The 18685-nt window shown below is 40.6% G+C and overlaps 2 protein-coding genes across 6 annotated transcripts; both read right to left on the bottom strand.

The window, feature by feature from the left end:
* Positions 1-297: 297 nt before the first annotated feature.
* slc25a6 (solute carrier family 25 member 6) lies at positions 298-5502 on the bottom strand. Its single transcript, XM_017695289.2, has 4 exons — positions 5251-5502; positions 3791-4277; positions 3251-3391; positions 298-1699 (listed from the first exon to the last, which is right to left on the bottom strand). The coding sequence occupies exons 1-4, from the start codon at positions 5359-5361 to the stop codon at positions 1542-1544; spliced, it is 897 nt and encodes a 298-aa protein (XP_017550778.1). The 5' UTR covers positions 5362-5502; the 3' UTR covers positions 298-1541.
* Positions 5503-6028: 526 nt separating this feature from the next.
* Positions 6029-14628, bottom strand: asmtl (acetylserotonin O-methyltransferase-like). Of its 5 annotated transcripts, none has more exons than XM_017695288.2 (14): positions 14338-14628; positions 13617-13734; positions 13370-13501; positions 13206-13253; positions 13008-13072; positions 12840-12904; positions 12651-12759; positions 11566-11947; positions 10248-10422; positions 8407-8591; positions 7939-8071; positions 7696-7836; positions 7459-7581; positions 6029-6614 (listed from the first exon to the last, which is right to left on the bottom strand). In XM_017695288.2, exons 2-14 carry the CDS (start codon positions 13707-13709, stop codon positions 6400-6402), a joined length of 1866 nt encoding a protein of 621 aa, XP_017550777.2. In that variant the 5' UTR covers positions 13710-13734; positions 14338-14628; the 3' UTR covers positions 6029-6399. The 5 variants fall into 5 exon arrangements, with proteins under 5 accessions (XP_017550777.2, XP_037395127.1, XP_037395125.1 ...); XM_037539230.1 differs by having other exon boundaries at positions 6478-6614; positions 7685-7836; XM_037539228.1 differs by lacking the exon at positions 6029-6614 and adding an exon at positions 6724-7198 and having other exon boundaries at positions 13617-13747; positions 14338-14622.
* Positions 14629-18685: the final 4057 nt, after the last annotated feature.

Raw genomic sequence — 18685 nt, 5'->3', positions numbered from 1 at the left:
CAGGCAACTGTTTCATCTATTATTTCCATATTTAGATTCTTATTTAAATTCATCTACAATTCTCTTCCAGTGCTGGACAAAGCTGTACTGTGTTAAGGCTTATTTTATTAGTATACTAAGCAGCAGGGCCAATATATCCGTGCACTGTTTAAACGGTGACCATATGTGTAGTCGCTACAGCAGAAGAGCAGATACTATATTTTGAAATTTATTAAGGGGAAAAAGTTTTATAATTACTTAAAAGTGGTTGTCTCTACCACATTCAAAATTAGACAGCACACACGTGAAAAACACATCTAAAAGTATCCGAGGTATTCACTTTTATTGAGTTTACAAGCATTCCTTTTGTTCAGTCAAGAATAAAGACATCTCTGTAAATATGGCCTCTCAAATGTATGCTGTATCATCGGATTACAATATGTTTTACATGCTGGATGACTTCACATTGTAAATGTCTTACATCAACTTAAAACGGCCTTTTCTTTGTTTCCTTCACTTTCACATTTATGTTAACAGCATCTACTTAATCAAGATCAACCTGGCACAACGAAGACTGAGACCGACAAGAAAATCACCATGAAAACATGACTCCCCTCATTATTGGAGAAGGAAAATACTTTGGCGGCGTTCCACAGAGAGAAATAATGGAAATAGGGGCTACTTTTCATGTCACCCAGGCTCTGAATGTGAAGACTCTATGGCCTCTGTGCTGGAGCCATTTACTGCGCTGATCTCTCTTCTAATGTACGGCAAGAGAGATAAAGGGTAAATCTGATGTGCATTAAAGCATCATGTCTGATTTAACATAATACTAACTCTGTACCTTGGAGTGAAAAGAAAGGAAAAACTCCATGACCTGATTTCCATTCTGTTTGAGCTTTTTGTTTTGATATTTTATACCCTTGTTATTGAAGATTGTGGGTAAGCAGTGCTGGAAAAACAGACATATCTTGTGACAATATATTACACAATCAAAAACAAAAAGACGTAAAAAAAGATGTAATCGTGCCATCTTGAGGAGACAAAATGCTATTGCACATGGTGGTTGATTTAGAGGCAGTTTACTTTACTCATTCCTTTGTTCCCTGTTTTTTGAATGTCAAGCCTAAGACACTCAGAAATGGTTGCTTATGGGACTGATAAAGATTCACATTATTATTGGTATATGTGTTAACTTTTACATTACAGCCCGGTACATGGGCAAATATGGACAAAAGCTATCATATGATCATAAGTTTTTCTGTTTCGAGGTGACGCATGTGCATTCACAAGAAGGCAAAACATTCTCAACTATAGATGAGAGAAAAATAAAAGTACAGTTTGTGTATTAAAACATACAACTAGCAACACATTCACATAGTATTTAAATAAATACCGCATAGGGTGAAGAATATGATGTGGGCCTCTATTTCTAGATAACTCATAATAGAACTCATCTATACATTGCTGAGAGAACAGAGAAAGCTGGGGAAAGCTTGACAAACTTCATTAATAAGATCTATTCTACTAGTTTTTTTGTTTATTCTCAACAGTTGGTGTAATTAAACAAATTTCTTAAATTCATCATATAGCACAAGCACAAATGCACCTCCCATGCCTCTGAGAACGTTGGACCAAGCCCCTTTGAAGAACGCTTTGGTACCCTCGTCACGTGCAATCTTTCTCCAGCAGTCAAGGGTCCCAGTGTACATAATATCCGCTGAAAGGACAAAAGACAAAGACTCATACAAATGCTCTCATTATGGAGAGCAGAGGGAGTCGCTCAAATGCACTCACAATATAGTGCTACAGTCATTGTGCTCTATATTGTGACTGCTAAGTGTGCAAAAGTTTTAGGCACCCAAAAAATTATATTTTAAAAGCCTATTTAACTAGACAGCCAACATTTGTTTGCTCGGTAAAACACTCAGAATAAGTACAAATGACATTAATACAATAAGTAGTGATTAGATATATACTGTTGGCTTTCCCACCTCTCCTCATGCCAGCCCAGTATTAATTAAAGTCACCATATAATATCTACTTTGTCTAATAAATACTTTATTAAAGCAGCTCTATGTTTAGTTTTCTGTCACTACGTTTTTTTAACTGGAATAAATAGCATTATTGAGTCAGAAGAAAATAAAAAATATAGTAAAATATGGTGTATATGCACTGCTGTGACTAGCTCTGGAAAGCCTGAAATAATTACTTAAAAGTCAAAAGGTATGGGGTCAGATATTAAAGGAATTTTCAAACCACGTCATCTGTCTTGACATATTAATGTCACACACACACACAGGCTAAAAAAGGAGATCCGGTTTGATGTTTAGGTCTCAAATGCAAAACTTATTCCGCTGAAGATACAATGACAATTCATTTAGGCCTTATTCAGACTGCCATCCCAAATCTGACTTTTGGCATATCCACATAGTATGCAGATTAATATGTGATAGACGGCAAAAAGCACACAACAAATCAGAAATTTTGTGAATCCGATCCACAGCGCATTTGGAGGAGGTTTAGAACATGATTCCACTTTGTACATATGTGTCAGTGTGGATGCTCTGGCTGCTCAAATCAGTTTTCAGAGTGTCACAACGCGACTAACAACAACCGAGGCCAAATCCAGAGTGACGGAAGTGCTAGGATTCAAGAAGAGCACCAGAAAATTTGTTTTGAGGGCAAGACGCACCTCCATCTCTCCTATATCCACATTTGATATGCGTCACCAGTGTAGCTATGTAGATGCTGATGCCACTACCACATATCATTACCACAGCAACCCATGCAGATAGGTTGGTGGTGTCTGGACACACAATTCTGATTTGATCATTTGCAAATTACTGTGGACAGTCGTGTGAAAAAATCTGATTTGAGAAACAAATTTGATTTGTCTGCAGCATATATTTACATACTCAAAAGACATGTCCTTAAGCAAGTTTTAATAGAGTTCTCTTTGAACACTCTTTTAATGCACTCATAGTATCAGATTCATCCATGTGGGGAAGGGGTCAAAAGCACAACTGATGTTACAAAATGTTCTTCTGTACATTGTGTGCAATTACCCTTGTCCACCACAGAGGTCTCCAAATCCCTAAATCTTAAATAGTGCTACTTTAACTAAATCAGGTGAGCTGGTGATGGAATCTGATCAATCCATGCAATCACTGGCAGCAACAAAAAAAATCTAGAACGAAACCTGTTCCTCTTCTATTTATTTTTTACTCTGTTTTTATATAGTGTTTTTACTGTCAGTGTGTGGGTGTACCTCCTTTACGTCCAGACTGCATCATCATGCGACGCCTCACTGTGTCGAAGGGGTAAGAGACAACACCAGCCACTGCCGTCACACTCTGTGCAATCATCCAGCTGACCACAATGTGGGTGTTCTTTGGGTCAGGAAGCATGCCTGTCCACCACCACATACAAGAATGCATGTAAATAAGCATGTCAAACACCATTTATGCACTTCACAGCACTGAACATACAGATGACTTCTGTCCCATCAGCTACATTCTTATAAATAAAACTTCTAAAAGTGTTCTCTGCAGTTCTCTGAAGAATGTTCTTTAAAAGAATACCTAAAGGAATCATATTTTCCAATCTAATCTCTATCTGCGTCATTTCTAGCATACAAGTCATTACCACAGACAATTTAGATGTGCTTTCCTGTATTTGTTGACTCATGACTGGGTTTCCTGTTCTTTTTATCTCCAGGACTGAAGTTGAGGATCACTGCTTTAGGTATCCAAATGGCACTGTTACCAAGAGACCTTCATTTATGTGTGGTGTGGCCAACTAAATTTACCTTTAGCGGTGTCATAGACGCCAAAGTAAGCCGCCCTGTAGATGATGATGCCCTGCACAGACACGTTAAAGCCCTGGTACAGGCCTCGCAGTCCATCAGACTTGAAAATCTTTGTCAGGCAATCTCCCAGTCCGTTGAATTCTCTGGAGGAGGCAGCTTTGCCCACATCAGCAGCCAGCCGGGTACGGGCAAAGTCGAGGGGATACACAAAGCAAAGGGAAGTGGCTCCTGCTGCGCCCCCGGATGCGAGGTTTCCAGCAAAATAACGCCAGAACTGTGTGTGCTTGTCCACACCACCCAAGAAGATCTGCTTGTACTTGTCTTTAAACGCAAAGTTGAGAGCTTGTGTGGGGAAGTAGCGGATGACGTTGGCCAGATTACCGCGCCAGAAGGAGGCAAAGCCTTGCTCTTTGGGAATCCTCACGACACAGTCGACAATGCCTTTGTACTGTTTGTCTGCACTAATTTGCTTGCTTGCATGCTGCACCTGTACAGCCAAAAAAAAGGATCAGTTACAATGTAGCCATAATTGTTTTTTTTTCTCCTTTTCCTAGAAACACCCAGAGAATTAAACTGCTTAGTGAAGCTGATCCAACACTTCAGCTACTTGTCATGCCCTGAATTTTAGGAAACGCATTAAAACAAACCTCATCTGCAAAGGGCCAGTGTGGCTGCAGGTTTTCTTCTCAATCAGGCAGAAGCGCACCTGCTTACACTCGTTCAGTCAGTTGCTCTCAGCCCTATGAGCAGTTAGGTGAGGTGTGATCCTGCTTGGTTGGAATGAAAATCTGCAGCCCCACTTGCTGTCTGTGGATGAGACTGGTGACCCTTGCACTAATATAGGGGTGCACAACTCCTGGAGGGCCAGTGTCCAGCACAGTTTGGTGGTACCCATACTCGAGCACACCAACTAAACCTCCCAATTAACAAATGAGTTAAATCAGGGGGTTCTGATCAGGTAAATCACCAAACGCTACTGCACACCAGCCCTTCAGACCCGATGCTATGCACCCTGCATTGAATCATGCAGCACTGAACACCAAAACTACTAAACTTCAGATGATTACGCCCAGAAGGTGATGACAGTCGAATAGGTCAAGCCTGGCAGCTCTGTGCAGCCAGAGGCTACAAATTCATGAAGCAGCCAGTACATTTCTGAGGCAAAGCAACCCACTGGAATATTTAAAACGTATCATAAAATACAGCCTTTGCAGTGAGATGAGACCGCCTGTCGCTGCAGGCGAGTTGTGCAGCAGTGCAGATGCACGCAGCTGCAGGGATGCTGCTGCAGAGGACTTCAACATGGCCTCCCAAGGATAAAGCCGGACACCGCAGTGACCACTACAGGACACTTTATACGCTTTCAGTGAGTTTTCAAGCCAGCACTCAGCAATGTTGCATTAAAAAGTGATTTCCATGGCTGAGTAAGAGGACAGAAGTGGAGCTCGACGTGTTCTCACCTGCAGCAGCAGCTTCACCCTCTCGATGGGAGCTACTGCGGTTTTAGAGATGGCAGCCGCCACTCCGCCGGCTAAGAAGTCTTTAGCGAAAGAAATCGCGGCGTCGGCCATGGCACCTGGTCTTAAGCTGGCTGAAAGCTGCGAAACGGCTGGCTCGGATGGCAGGAGAGGCAGAGGTGATGGTTAGCTGGAGCAGAGAGCAGGATGTGGTGCGCAGACTCGCAGCGAGCAGGACGGACAGTGAAATCTCGCAGGCCCAGCTGCTGTTATCGCGAGAGGTTCTGTGCTAAGGGCCGGCTTGATTGGGGTTTGCTACAGAACCATCTTTTTAAAGATGTGTGGACTTAATTCGTTCCCACAAAACCAGTCCTGTTTGCCCGAAGCTGTTTGCCTGGAAGACGCCCGTTCTAATGAATGAAATCGGCTATTTTAAGCTGCTTCTATTTCTAAAATAGGTGTCCACTTCCATGAGCACAGCTTGTATAATAGAAAAGCACAGAAAAGCATTGCCAACACAATGGGGCACTCTGGGGCAGCTTCTCAGAGGGGTATAAAGGAACACAAATCCTCTCAGCTTTAGATCCAGAACTATTCATCCAACATCAGTATTTGACCTCACTAATTCTCTTCTGGCTGAATGTAATCAAATCCCCACAGCAATGTTCCAACAACTCGTATTAACTCTACGCAGAAGAGTAGAGGCTGTTCCTGCAGTAAAGGAGGTACAAAGTCCTCATTAAGACCCTTGAATTCAGAGGAAATGTTGGGTGAGCAGGTGTCAAACTTTGGCATGTAGTGTTTTATTAGACGTTACAAGAGCAGAGTGATCCGCTGAACGGAGGTGCCCTAACAACAGCAAAATGAGGGTGTATAATACACAACAAAGTCAAACAGTTCACACATTTAAGCTTTGTTGTTTGCATTTGAGTCTTTTATGTAGGCAATAATAAGCGGCTTTGAAAATGGATGGATGTAGGCAATAATATTAATTAAATTTAAAAAATAAATTTAATTAATTAAAACAAATAATGTTAATAACCTGCAAAATACTGGAATGAAAACCAAACTGAGTAAGGAGTTGCTTATTTTTCAACTTAAGATTCAACTTAAGATTCTTCAACTTAAGATTCAGGGAAAATGTCCTGTTATTTACTGCTTGAATGCCAAAATGGCATCTAAAAAGTTCCTTGTGTGAGACACTCTCATCTGGGAAAATCCATGATTCTCCAGCAACTGTCTATAGTGAGTCGAGCTCCTCTCCCTGCCCTCCGTCTGCACCAGCATGTTCAGAGACTGCATGTAGGCCCTGCTGGCCCACGGCTTGGCCTCGTCCAGCACGGTCTCGGCTAAGAGCACAGCACAGCCTGCCAGTCGAAAACACAAGGATTATGAACTAAAATTACCCTTGAGAAATTAAGCTTGTTTGGCTTCTGTGGGGTATAGAGTCAGCACTGAAGAAAAACTTTGACACTATTTTCTAGTAACAATGGCATTTATTCATTTAGAACAAATCAAGAAATATACCTCTCACAGAGATTAATGATAATTATACAGACATGTACAGCAGACTGTCAAAATAGTCAAAGTAGTGCACATTTAAGACATTTCATTGATGATAACTATTTCCTGTACAGTTAAAGCTGATGGCTAGCCAGTTAAAAAAAAAAGAGCTCAAAACTAGCATTTCAGGTAACCACAACAGACTCAGAGGATAAAATTTGCAAAGTTTTATCAACATTTGGGTCCTCTTTTACAAAAAGCATGGCGTCCAGCAGGTTATCTGTGCATTGGGTATGTACAGGAGTGAAGCCGTGCTTCGTCAGTAAATCGCTGTACTCTGCAGCACTCCTCTGCCGCCCTTCTGTCATGCTGAGGGCCTGGAGCAGCGCCCTACTCGGCCTGCTCCTCTCCTCGTCCAGGAATATCTCTGAGACCAAGAGCCCACAGCCTGCACCACAGCGACAAATGCACGGAGCATGCAACTTAATGAATGACCAGTACTGCCCATTTTGAAATTTTGCTAACTTCTCTCATTCCCAATACATTATCAGCTACTGTAAATGAAATTAACACAGATGAACCCTGTGGACTCAAACCAAAGATCTCCTGAGGATTTCAGCTGCTTCCTTAAATGGTGTAAAAATGTAAATGCATTTGTAAGAGCTTTTTAGTATTTTAAACATACCAGTAAGGGCTGGAGGTTCTTACCTGGAGTGCATGCCTTGGAGAGTTTGCTCAACAGCTCATGTACTTTGTCATCAGACCAATCATGGAGAATCCGTGAGAGAATATACAGGTCTGCTTTAGGTAGCTCATCTTTGAAGAAATCTCCTATTCAGACCAAACATTAAAAAATGAGAACAAATAAACGAAAAAGCACATCATGCAAGCATTCTAAAACCAAAGTGACTACAACTTCATAATTTTTATACACCTTTCGTTCACCTGCAATAAATGACACTCTGTCATCCTGTTCTTTAGGTTGGAAGTGGCTTCTCATTTCAATAACTGGTGGCAAATCAAAAACTACTACAGACAGTCCAGGATGGGCTTTGGTGAACTCATACGCCATGGCTCCAGTACAGCCTATGGAAGGAAATAAAATCCTTTAATTACAATTATTTACAAACAGATTTGAACTTCAACAGGGTTTTTGATGCAAAGGTTGCTTGTAAAAACAACAGCTACCTCCAACATCGCAGGCTGTTTTAAAGCTGGACAAATCAAATGCTGTGGCCACATCTTTTCCAGTCACCTTTGCAACGCTGTGCATTGCATTCATGAATCGCATCTTAATGTCATCCTTTCTGAAGTAGCCATCCTGGAAGAAGAAAAGCAGCACAAAAAAAGTTCATTATTATCTTCACATCAATTTTCAATCATTCCTTATAATTCAATTATTGAGAGTTTGATGTGAAATGGTAAACTGTAGCACACTTCTTAATTCTTGAGTATCTTTACAATACTGGTGACAGACATCATTTGAACTCAATACGTTTTGACTCAACAGGTTTCTTTAGAATGCACCATTTCACATCAAACCAAGTCAAATTACTTTGTGTACTTCTTACCGATTTAACTTTACAGAACTTTAGGATTTAACTTCATCCCACAAATAACATTGTCAATCAATATGTCAGTGATATGCTGTTAAACCTGAAAAAGGTTTTCAGTCTTCTTCCCAAAAGCCCTCTCATACTGATTGGTCCCCTCTCTGACAGCGCTCTCTAGGTGGGTGAACAGAGGCCAAACCAGGTCATTGCAGTGCAGGATATAACCACACAGAGACAGAGGGCTGTCCAATACCAGGAACCGACTGGCCTGTTCTGTGTTCCTGTACACTGGGGCAGACAATGCACACAATGTGACTTTCACAGCGAGCCTTCAGTGCAGTGACACATGAGCAAAGTCTCCATGTAGAGGAAATGTATGAAGGGATGATGATGTTTCTCTTTTCTTGGCAGGCACAATGTTTGCAGGTTATACACAAAACTCTTATCTGATCTCCTCATGCCCATATATTCAGCTACTAAGTGTAAGGGCTTGTTACAAACCCAAATCCAAAAAGGGACAGTACAAAATGCTAATAAAAACAAAGCAGATATTATTACACTGGAAATGGTACAAAAATACACTATGTTCTACCAACCTCTCAATTTGATGCCTGCAACACATTCCAAAAAACTTGAGACATGCTGTGCTGTGTTACTTCCCCTTTCCTTTTATCAATATTTTAATAGTTTGGGGACTAAAGACACACAGAAAGCTGGAATTTTGTGTGACATCCCATTCTTAATCCATAGGGTTTACTATGATGTCGGCACACCCTATGCAACTATAAGAGCTTCAACTCTTCTGGGAAGGCTTTGCACAAAGTTTAGGAGTGTGATTATGGGTATTTTGACCATTCTTCCAGAAGCACATTTGTGAGGTCAGACACAAGAAGGCCTGGCTCACAGTCTCTGCTCTAATTCATCCCAAAGGTGTTCTATCGAGTTGAGGACAGGACTGTGCAGGCCAGTCAAGTTGTTCCACACCAAACTGACTCATCCATCAGATTGTGCGACGGAGAAGCGTGATTCATCACTCCAGAAAACAAATCTTCACTGCTCTAGAGTCCAGAGGCAGCGCTTTACACCACTGCATTCGATGCTTTGCATTGTGTTTGGTGATGTATGCATCACTTGGATGCAGCTGCTCAGCCATGGAAACCCATTCCATGAAGCTCTCTACACACTGCTCTTGAGCTAATCTGAAGGCCACATGAAGTTGTTATGTTGAAATATGCACTGGCATCCCTGAGAAATACATTGTCAGGAATGCATTTAGCACCAAAGGGGTCTTCACAGATATACCCCAATGACACCCACCCATATCCTAACAGCCCCTGGCTTTTGAACTTTATACTGGTAATAAACTGAATGGTCCTTTTCTTTTTTTTAGCCCCCAGAACACACTGTTCATTATTTCCAAAAAACTATCTGAAAGGGTCGAACCACAGCACTGTGCATCAGTCAATTTCAGATGAGCTCAAGCCCAGATAAATCAGCAGTGTTTCTGGATGTTGCTCTCATTTGACTTTCGTTATGCATAGTTTAGTCTTAATTTGTGTTTGTAGATGCAGTGATGGTCAGTGTTTGACAATGATTTGTCAAAGTACTCCTGAGCCTGTGTGGTGATATTCATCACAGAAGTGTAATGGTTTTTAATGCAGTGTCATCTGATGGGTCGAATGTCATGGGCATTCAGTTGTGGTTTTGGCCTTTATATACAGAGATGTCTCTGGATTTCCTGATTCATTTGATGTTATTAGCACTGTAAAGGGGTTACCTATCTTGTCCTTCTACTGTTTACATTCAAATTTAGGTAAAAGTAAACTTTAAACATCACTGTCCCAACCTTTTTGGAGCTGGGTTTGTATTGGGTATGTACTAAGTAATATGTCCTGCCTATGCCAATTTAAATATTTTTACACACTTAAAAAAGTACACTCTTACTAATCTTATCTTCAACTTTGTGCTTGTGTAGCAGCTCTAAGGAGACAGCAGCTTCTAGCAGCCGCTCAGTGCCCAGCACTGAAGCTTTGATTTTGTCAGCTACTTCCTCCACCGTTAGGCCTTCAGAGTCACTCAGAACATCAAACACCCCCAGCTTACAAGCTGTAAACAAAGTCTGACAGAGAGCAGAAAAGAATTAGATACAATAAGGTTAATGTGTCAGCTATATGCTGTATGTACACTACATATAAAAAAATATGCAAAAGCCCATTCTAATTTGTGGATTTAGCTATTTTTTGATGCGCCCATTGCTGACACAGGTATCAAAACGCATGCACACCGCTGTGGAAAACCCAATAGGATGGGACAATCTGGAGCAGTGGCAGGTAAAAAACCTCCCCAGCATTGGCATTTTAGAGTGGTGGAGCACCATCGGAACACCTCTAGGATAAGTTGAAGGAAGAGTTTGAAGAAAATTTACCCTAGATGTAGTAAATCAGCAAAGACATGTATGGCATCCCAATTTTATGTCTTTAGTTTAGTGCTGGAGCTATGACAACAATGCTGCTAAAAACATTGATAGTCATGGGATAGGGATGTTGATAGTCACCCACATTTTTTTTTTGTACATACATCCTCTAAGTCATCATTAAGGTCATTAAGGTAAAAACTAACAAAACTTCACAATGTAGTTGAAAGCAGCTGGCAACCACCTTAACAGGTGTTGTGACAAGTAAATGTTTAAAATACAGAAACAACAGAAATGTTGAATACTATCTAGCTTCCATGTGTCTGTGTAAAATGGGTTCATGCAGCCTGGAACTGGATTATGTGCAGGGGTCGGAATTTGACACCTGTTCTATAAAGTGGCTGCCACCAGCATTTGGGTGATGTTTATGTCCATTTTTATAGTTCACAGTAGGTCACGATGTCCTCTAAAAAGACTTTGACGAGTCTGAGAAACCCTAATGAAGACATGGATGGGATTTGAGCAGACTGGGAGTTTAGGGCTTGTATTTATGGAAAAGTTTTGGGTGACTACTCTCTAGTAGTGTTTGGTAACAACACTAGCCTCGCAGCTCCAGCACTAAACTACTGAAGAGCAATTTGGACACCAAACATGTCTTGGCTGATTGACTACCTGAGGTACAAGGAAAATTGTGTAAAAAAGACTTTTTGTTCAAAAGTAATGCACATATATCTGGATATTTTTTAACAGAGTGTAATTAAGTAAAAACACAGCTTTTACATAAATGTCATATGTACCAATGGAGATACTACTAATGACAGACATTAATGCACTATGAGTTTACTTTACCTTTGATGCTTTGAATCCATCCAGTAGATCCACTATCTTGTGGGGGAAGCCCTCGTTGTTGCACTTCGCACACTCAGGCCCGACCACATTCTGCTCTGGAACTGGCGTTTGGCCAGCTGAGTCTGAGCTGTTGAAGTTGCTGACCTCCCCATTCTCAGTGACTTTGGACAGGCTGTTAACGGGGGAACAGGGCCCGTCAGTTCCTCCAGAGTCCTCTCGTTTCATCTTGTGAGAAGGGCTCTCGAGCGGGCTGTTGTAAATCATCTCCAGCTGTTTGCAGAAGTGATTGAGAGGGAAGCCCACCACATTAAGAAAATCTCCTTTCACATACTCCACCAGCATGCCACCCAAAGCTTGGATCCCATAACCACCAGCCTTGTCCCTGTCAAGAATAAAGTACAAGGATCTGTAAGAGATTCTACATGTATTAACTTTCTGTAGAAAAACACCTACACGGGGGTGGGGTGTGGGGGGGGGGGCAAGGAAACAGTGTCTTTAATTCAACTGAACATGTGACTGCAGTTAAGCATGTGTCTGCAGTTCAGCATTATTTATTCCACATATTTCTGAGGAGTTTTGCTTGCAAATAGTGTCAGTGTTGTTCATTATACAGAGTATTATATAAAAAAAACATTTCAGCTTGCATGATAACTCTTGCCATGTGAGGAATTTGTTCTGGAAAACAGCCAGTACAGATTTATAAAAAGCTGATTTAGAAATATCAAGCATGACACACACACACTAGGCAAAGAGAGACTAATTATTAGTGTTTTTACCTAATGTGCAGTTATAAAGATCATTACAAGACATTTAAACATAAATATCTGAGATCTTCTCTCATTAACGTCCTAAAATATTTTAAAGTACATATATTGTGACAAACACTATGTGACTAAAAACTATACTAATAACACTAATACATTTCTGGCATGCCTCTTAAATGTTATATTTATAAAGTGTCTAATTCAACAGGTTAAAGCAAATATATAAAAGAAAGCAACTGCAAAAGTCCACAAGTTTAAAAATTCAAAATTTAGCTGAGACAATTACAGCAAGTAAAGCAGACAGACACAAAATACACTTACATGGGTTCTCCACTATTGATGTATTCCCATAGCATCTCTTCAGACAGCTCTGCAAACTTTACCTTAGTCTCCTCATAGAAGTCTACCACCTTAAATTCTGTACCTCCCTCTGAAATAAAAAATAATAATAGTAATAATAAACACAGATTATTCCTAGCCTCAGTAAACTAAGCATTTTACTAGACTTACCCTGTCTTTCATGGCACAGGACTATGGCCACTCCTGTATACACACTGTGTTCTTTTCCACTCAGTCTGAAATACATTTAAGGGAGATGAAGAGCCCTTAATGGCATTCTGTAAAATGAACATGTCTGTAATATATTCTCTATATTCTAAAGCAGGTTGAAAAACCAACCTGGACAGCATGTGATACGCATCTTGTTTATCAACAGGTTTCTCCAGGATCAAACCATCCACTGTCTAGAAACAGAAGATGAAGGTTCAAGAAAAAAAGTCACTGACAGCAGTTAATGACTGTAAGCATGTAACTGTAAGCATGCCATCATTTAGAAAAGTTTCATTTAACGTCTTTAACAGCAAAGACTCCACTCACCACAACAGTGTCTGCTCCGATCACAATATCCGGAGTTTTCAGGTGTTTCTGAGTCATGTAAAGTTAGACGGACATGTAAAGTTAGATGCCAAAGGCATAAACAACTGATACTTTAACACTGACCACTGTGAGAATCTGTGGTAGAAGGAAGAAAAATCACTCACAAAAGGCATTCTTTGGGCCACCTCCAAAGCCTTTTGCTTTGCTGTCTCCACTGCATATTCATAGGGCATTTTAAACAAGGTTTTATCCAAAGTTTCTTTGAACCATGAAGGCACTACTTCAAACCGTAAGCCCTGTATTACAGACAAAAACATCATTACTAATATCAGTAGTAATAACAGTAGTAGCAATGATGTTACTACGCCAGGTCATTGCTTGCAAAGAAAGTGGTACATTTTTGCTACTCACTATGTTGGTCAAAATCTCCAGCCTCCTTGGAGACGCACTTGCCAGTACAACAAGCTTTCCGCTCAGTTTAGATATGACTGGATTCAATACCATGTTCTGCCCCTTTCTGTTGTCGTCTCTGGAGGTACAATCTCAGAATCAGTCAGAGACAAAATCATGTTTTTAATATTGAGACAGCGGTTTGATAAAACACATGGCTGACTTCCAAAGCAGTGAAGCTGTAGCTGTGAGACTGAAAGAACCCAAATCTACACATCTGGCGCAGATTCATCTGCAGCTTCAGAAGACCAGGATGAAGCGTGGACACTATTTTGTTCGCCCTGTCTGTCATTAATAGCGCTGTTGTAAACGGCTCCATCACTTTCCACTTCGCCTAGTGCAGGCCACAGCTTTAGACTGAAACTATTTGACTACGCGGTACGAGGTCCAAGTCAACAGTGGGCTCTTGGAGTATGTCCAAGCGCGTTTCACTACATGTTCTTCACACTGAATCTTCTTCCACACTGGCGCTACAGCGTGCGTTTTGTAGTTAGCCTCTGCTCTAAAACACAGCCGTTTATAATGTGGTTTTACTTGTAGGTTTCTTATGTCAAGAGACTTGAACTGAACATCTTTAGAGGACTGCCAAACGACTCCACACGGCTTTAGTATTGATAAGCACATTATTACTGCGTTCCGCTTTGACTTCACGTTGTAATTAAGTGTCTTTGTTTTTATTTACCTGGTCCGGAGTCTTAGCTGTGTGTTGTCGGCCTCCTTCTCCAACACACCGAGCTCTAGGGCTGAGGGGCGGAGACCGAGGGCGCATGCGCCCTGAGAGAAGGAGCGGGGTGTGTTCCACACCGCCAGCCGTTCCTCAGCGTTGTCCAGTCCTTTTTAAACTTTCCCTCACCCGCTTCCTCTCCACTCGGACGTCTGTGCAGCACCTTGTTTCACAAGTGTCCACTCGCGGCAGAAGGAGAGCAGCAGACTACTCAAACCAACAGCTTAGCCCCGGAGAGCTGACTGACTAGCCTGCGAACTTTCCACAGCAAAACGTTTCGTAAACAGTTTGAGCGCAAGTTGCACCGCATGTCCCGCCCATTGGTTCTTCCATGAAGGAAAGAGGGAACAGCAGAGAAAATGAAGACGTGCCTGCTTAACATAAAGCAGCCTCCTCTGCCGCATATACGCCAGTAACTTTTACAGTATTTTAGTTTTAAAAAGAAAACAGAACCTAGGAATGTAGTGGGAAAATTTATACTTAGTTAGCAGTGGTGGACAGTAACTAAGTAAATGTAATTAGTTACTGTACTTAAGCAGTTTTTTCTGTATCTGTACTTTACTTAAAATTTCCATTCTGGGCGACTTTTTACTTTCACTCCACTACATTTCAAAGTGAAATATCTTACTTTTCACTCCACTACACTTTGAGAAATCTGTCGTTCCTTTTGTTTTTTGTGTTTGTAAAAACGTAACATGTCAAAACAAAAGAGCACCAATCAGGCACAGCGGTCACTTTATTCTGAGCTTGTTTTGACCTGTTGGTCATACCGACCCAGTGTAGCACACGGCTCAACATCAGTGCAGCAGCGTAAAAATCTGGGAGCACATACGTCACTAAATGATGAACTAACCTAACTTTGTGTAAATACACCACAATATAGAAATATGTACACATATGCAGTTTGACTGGCAGGTTTCTTTTTTCTGAATTCATTCAAACACTTTAATTTTATAGTAAATTAGTTTGGGTTAGTTTATGTTTATGAACAGAGACCTACAGATCAACACAGTAAAGGAAAACTTATTTGTGATCCTGAGTTTAAAGCAAGTTTTTATTCAACTTGTAACTAATTTACAAAATAATCTTAAACTGAAACTTTGCTTGTTTGTAAAAGTGATTTCAGAGCCACTCGGTTCTCCCTGATGGAAACTGTTTACCTTCAGTGTTTTGTGCTTATGATCATTTTAATAGACATCAGTGTCACTAATTAATGATGTTCTATTAAAAGACGAGTCTTGTTACAAAAATGATAATCGGACATCAGAGCCACAATTAATCTTTTAGCACTTTTACTTTCGATACTTATTTACAATCGAAGGCAAATGCTTTTGTACTTTTATTCAAGTGGAGGTCTAGAGTAAGGACTTCTACTTTTACTGGAGTAATATTTTACCTTGGGTATCTTGACTTTAACTCCAGTACATGATTTGTGTACTTCGTCCGCCTCTGTTAGTTAGCACCAGTAGATAAAAGCCACTGCTAGCCCTACATACTGTGTATTTCCATAGAAGGTGGTAATCATTTACTGATATGAAGCAGCTATACACACATGACAGTGATTTCTATAATAATATATGCATCATTTACTTTTTTATTGTTTTTAACTTAAACTTTTTAAAACATGAATTTAAAACAGAAACACTGGTATCAATGTGACGCAGTACTGAGGCAGGATTTCAGGAATTAAGCACTTGTACCAAAAGAAAACTTTAAAAGCTACTCAGGCAGTGAGAGGCAGGAAGACACCCAGTTGTTGGCATGTATGCACAGCGTTTCTTAGTAGGAGTAGGTGTGTTGATCTAGGATCATATTTCTTATTTAGTATGACTTCACTAACAGGAAAAGGTCCTAGATCAGCCATCTGATGAATACAAGCTACTGCTGCATAAAATGCTGTCTTAAGATGCAGGATGGAAAAGTAAAGTACCTTTTTTCTGAAAGATAAAAGTACTAAAAGCAAAAGCCTTGATTCATCTGCATGTACCTTCTAATCAAACTGCTTCTAAGTGAAGGCAGCAAGGCATCAAGGCAGCAGCCTTTACTTTCAGACACAGCCTAAATGTTTAGAAGCACAATATTAATATCAACTAAAAATGATAATTCAGTAAAATGCAGTTCAATTTTGGTGCGATTCAATTTACTAAATCAGTCCAACTCTGCATATCAGCCCCAAACAATGGAAATTAGTTTGTAAAGCTGAAGTTACAGCCAAGAACATTTCATGGATTTTGAAATTCAGTTTACATAAAAGAAAAGTTAATTTCTCTAAAAAGTTCAGCAAAGTCAGTAAGCATCTGCGCCACCACAGCCACACACCTCAGAGCTCCCGTTCTTCCTGCAGGGATAGCGGGTGCCAAGACTCTTCTTCAGAATCACGTTCTCTAGAAACTGCACTCTGTCCTCTCACGTCTTACACTCAACCAAGCTTTTATGTAGCTGCAGCAGCCTGAAGAATACATACAAATACAAGCATAAGGAGATGTTCATCTCTGACTCAAATCATAGAGTGTTAGAAAGTTCAAAATAAATTAGGAATGTCTAAACTTTACGTTTCTGTTAAGTGGTTCTAATTAATGTGCAGCATCACTACACAAATAACCTGAGCCTAGACCAAGCTGAGTGTGGCTCATCCATGCTGATCTCAGCTTAGGTCTTGAAGAAGGAGGACACTGACCTGCCTCTTCTCTGGATGCAGTCCATCAGGCGAGCAGATATCCTGCACCCTGTGCATTCTGGTGTGTCCCGCTGCATCAGAGAGGGAATGATGTCCACTCGGGGCAGTGTGGAGGGGGTCATCACATTACTGAGAGAGAATGAGATACACATTTCCAGTGTTTTCTCATTAGTGATCTTTTCTTCCTCTCTCTGTTTTTTCTTTTGTGCCAGCCTCTCCTTTAAGGCCTGCATCTCTCCCTTTAGACTCTCTCCTCTCTGTACTGAGTATTTTCTCTTTAACCTTCTCCAGCTTTTCTTTCAGCTTTTTGTCTGTCTCTTGTAAATCTCATGATCTCCATCTCATGCTGTTTCACAGTTTCCTCCAAACGTCTGATCCCATTCTCTCATTAATCTGCTCCATTCCCATCCCATCACCTCCTCATGTTGGCTCTTTGCAGACTCCTCTTCTCTCTGTTTTCTCTTTCTTTTTCTTCTGCTTTCTTTTCTTCTTCTTAAGGTTCATCTCTTGTCTTTCTCTCTGTACCTGTTGGAGTGCTCTTCCTCTCTGTGCCTCTCCCGGATTGTGTCCTTCTTGTTGAAGAGGGTGGTTTTAGGCAGTTGTTCCACCACCCTCAGGCTGTGGGACTGAGTGGGTGACTCGGCTCTCCTACCTGCTCTGTCCCCTGTGGAGTAACTGACTATTAGACACAAAATAACTGTGTTAATACAGTTGTGGTTACGAAGTGTTTGATAAAAAGCTGCTGTGGACTAGTATTGTTGTACTTGCATCACCTTTCACTGCTTTTTGATTCTTTTCATCTTTCCGACTTCTGCTCTTTCCTCATACAGTTGTGTTCTGGTTTGGTAAACCACAGAAAAAAAAACATTCATAACAATTTATACTTATTGATTTTGTTTAAGGAACTAACCACTTCACCATCCACTGCTTCCTTATCTAAAGAGTAAGTTTACACTCCAAATTAAGCATGAAACTGTCCAATTCAATTTCAAATGCTGTCCTTAATGTAAAAAACAAAAACTACTGGATAATATGCATGAAATATGAAGCGTTTAATGCTGATGCGCTTCCTTGTTATTAACTTGTTATTAACATTCACTCACAGTGATTCTCCATTGTGCGAAAGTGTTTAGTAGTTGAGCTAATGTTAGAGACTGAAGCTGTAAAGCTGGGGCTGGTCAGACGAGTTTCTAACAGCTGTTTTTCCAGCAGCACAACTTCAACTGAAAGTAACTGAGTCAAAAAGAGCTGGTAGGAAAGAACGATTTGTGAATCACAAATCACTAGTAGAGTTTGTTCACAAACAGCTACTGAACTTTAGGTTTTTTCCATTAATGGAGCTGCATAAATCTGAGAGTTACACTGACCTTTGGTGATCTCACGCTTGTAGCAGGTTCCTCTGCATTAATTAAAATTTAGACTGTCTGAAAAAAAGGTATGAAACTGTTACTGGGGCTGTACCCCTCTTGTTGCTGGGGTGTTGCTGTACATCTCAGAACCTTTAATCTGGGATCATAATTGTAACGTAATCCACTAAAATCATATTTTTGTGTTGACTGACACTCAGTATTGTATTGACTCCACACCCGTCTCGTTTCCAGGCCTTTTATTTTATTGTTCTGTTTTAAA

This window comes from Pygocentrus nattereri, chromosome 6 (genome assembly GCF_015220715.1).
Source record: "Pygocentrus nattereri isolate fPygNat1 chromosome 6, fPygNat1.pri, whole genome shotgun sequence".
NCBI lineage: Eukaryota > Metazoa > Chordata > Actinopteri > Characiformes > Serrasalmidae > Pygocentrus > Pygocentrus nattereri.
The sequence above is the reverse complement of the archived record's forward strand: the minus strand, read 5'-3'. Positions and strand labels throughout refer to the sequence as shown.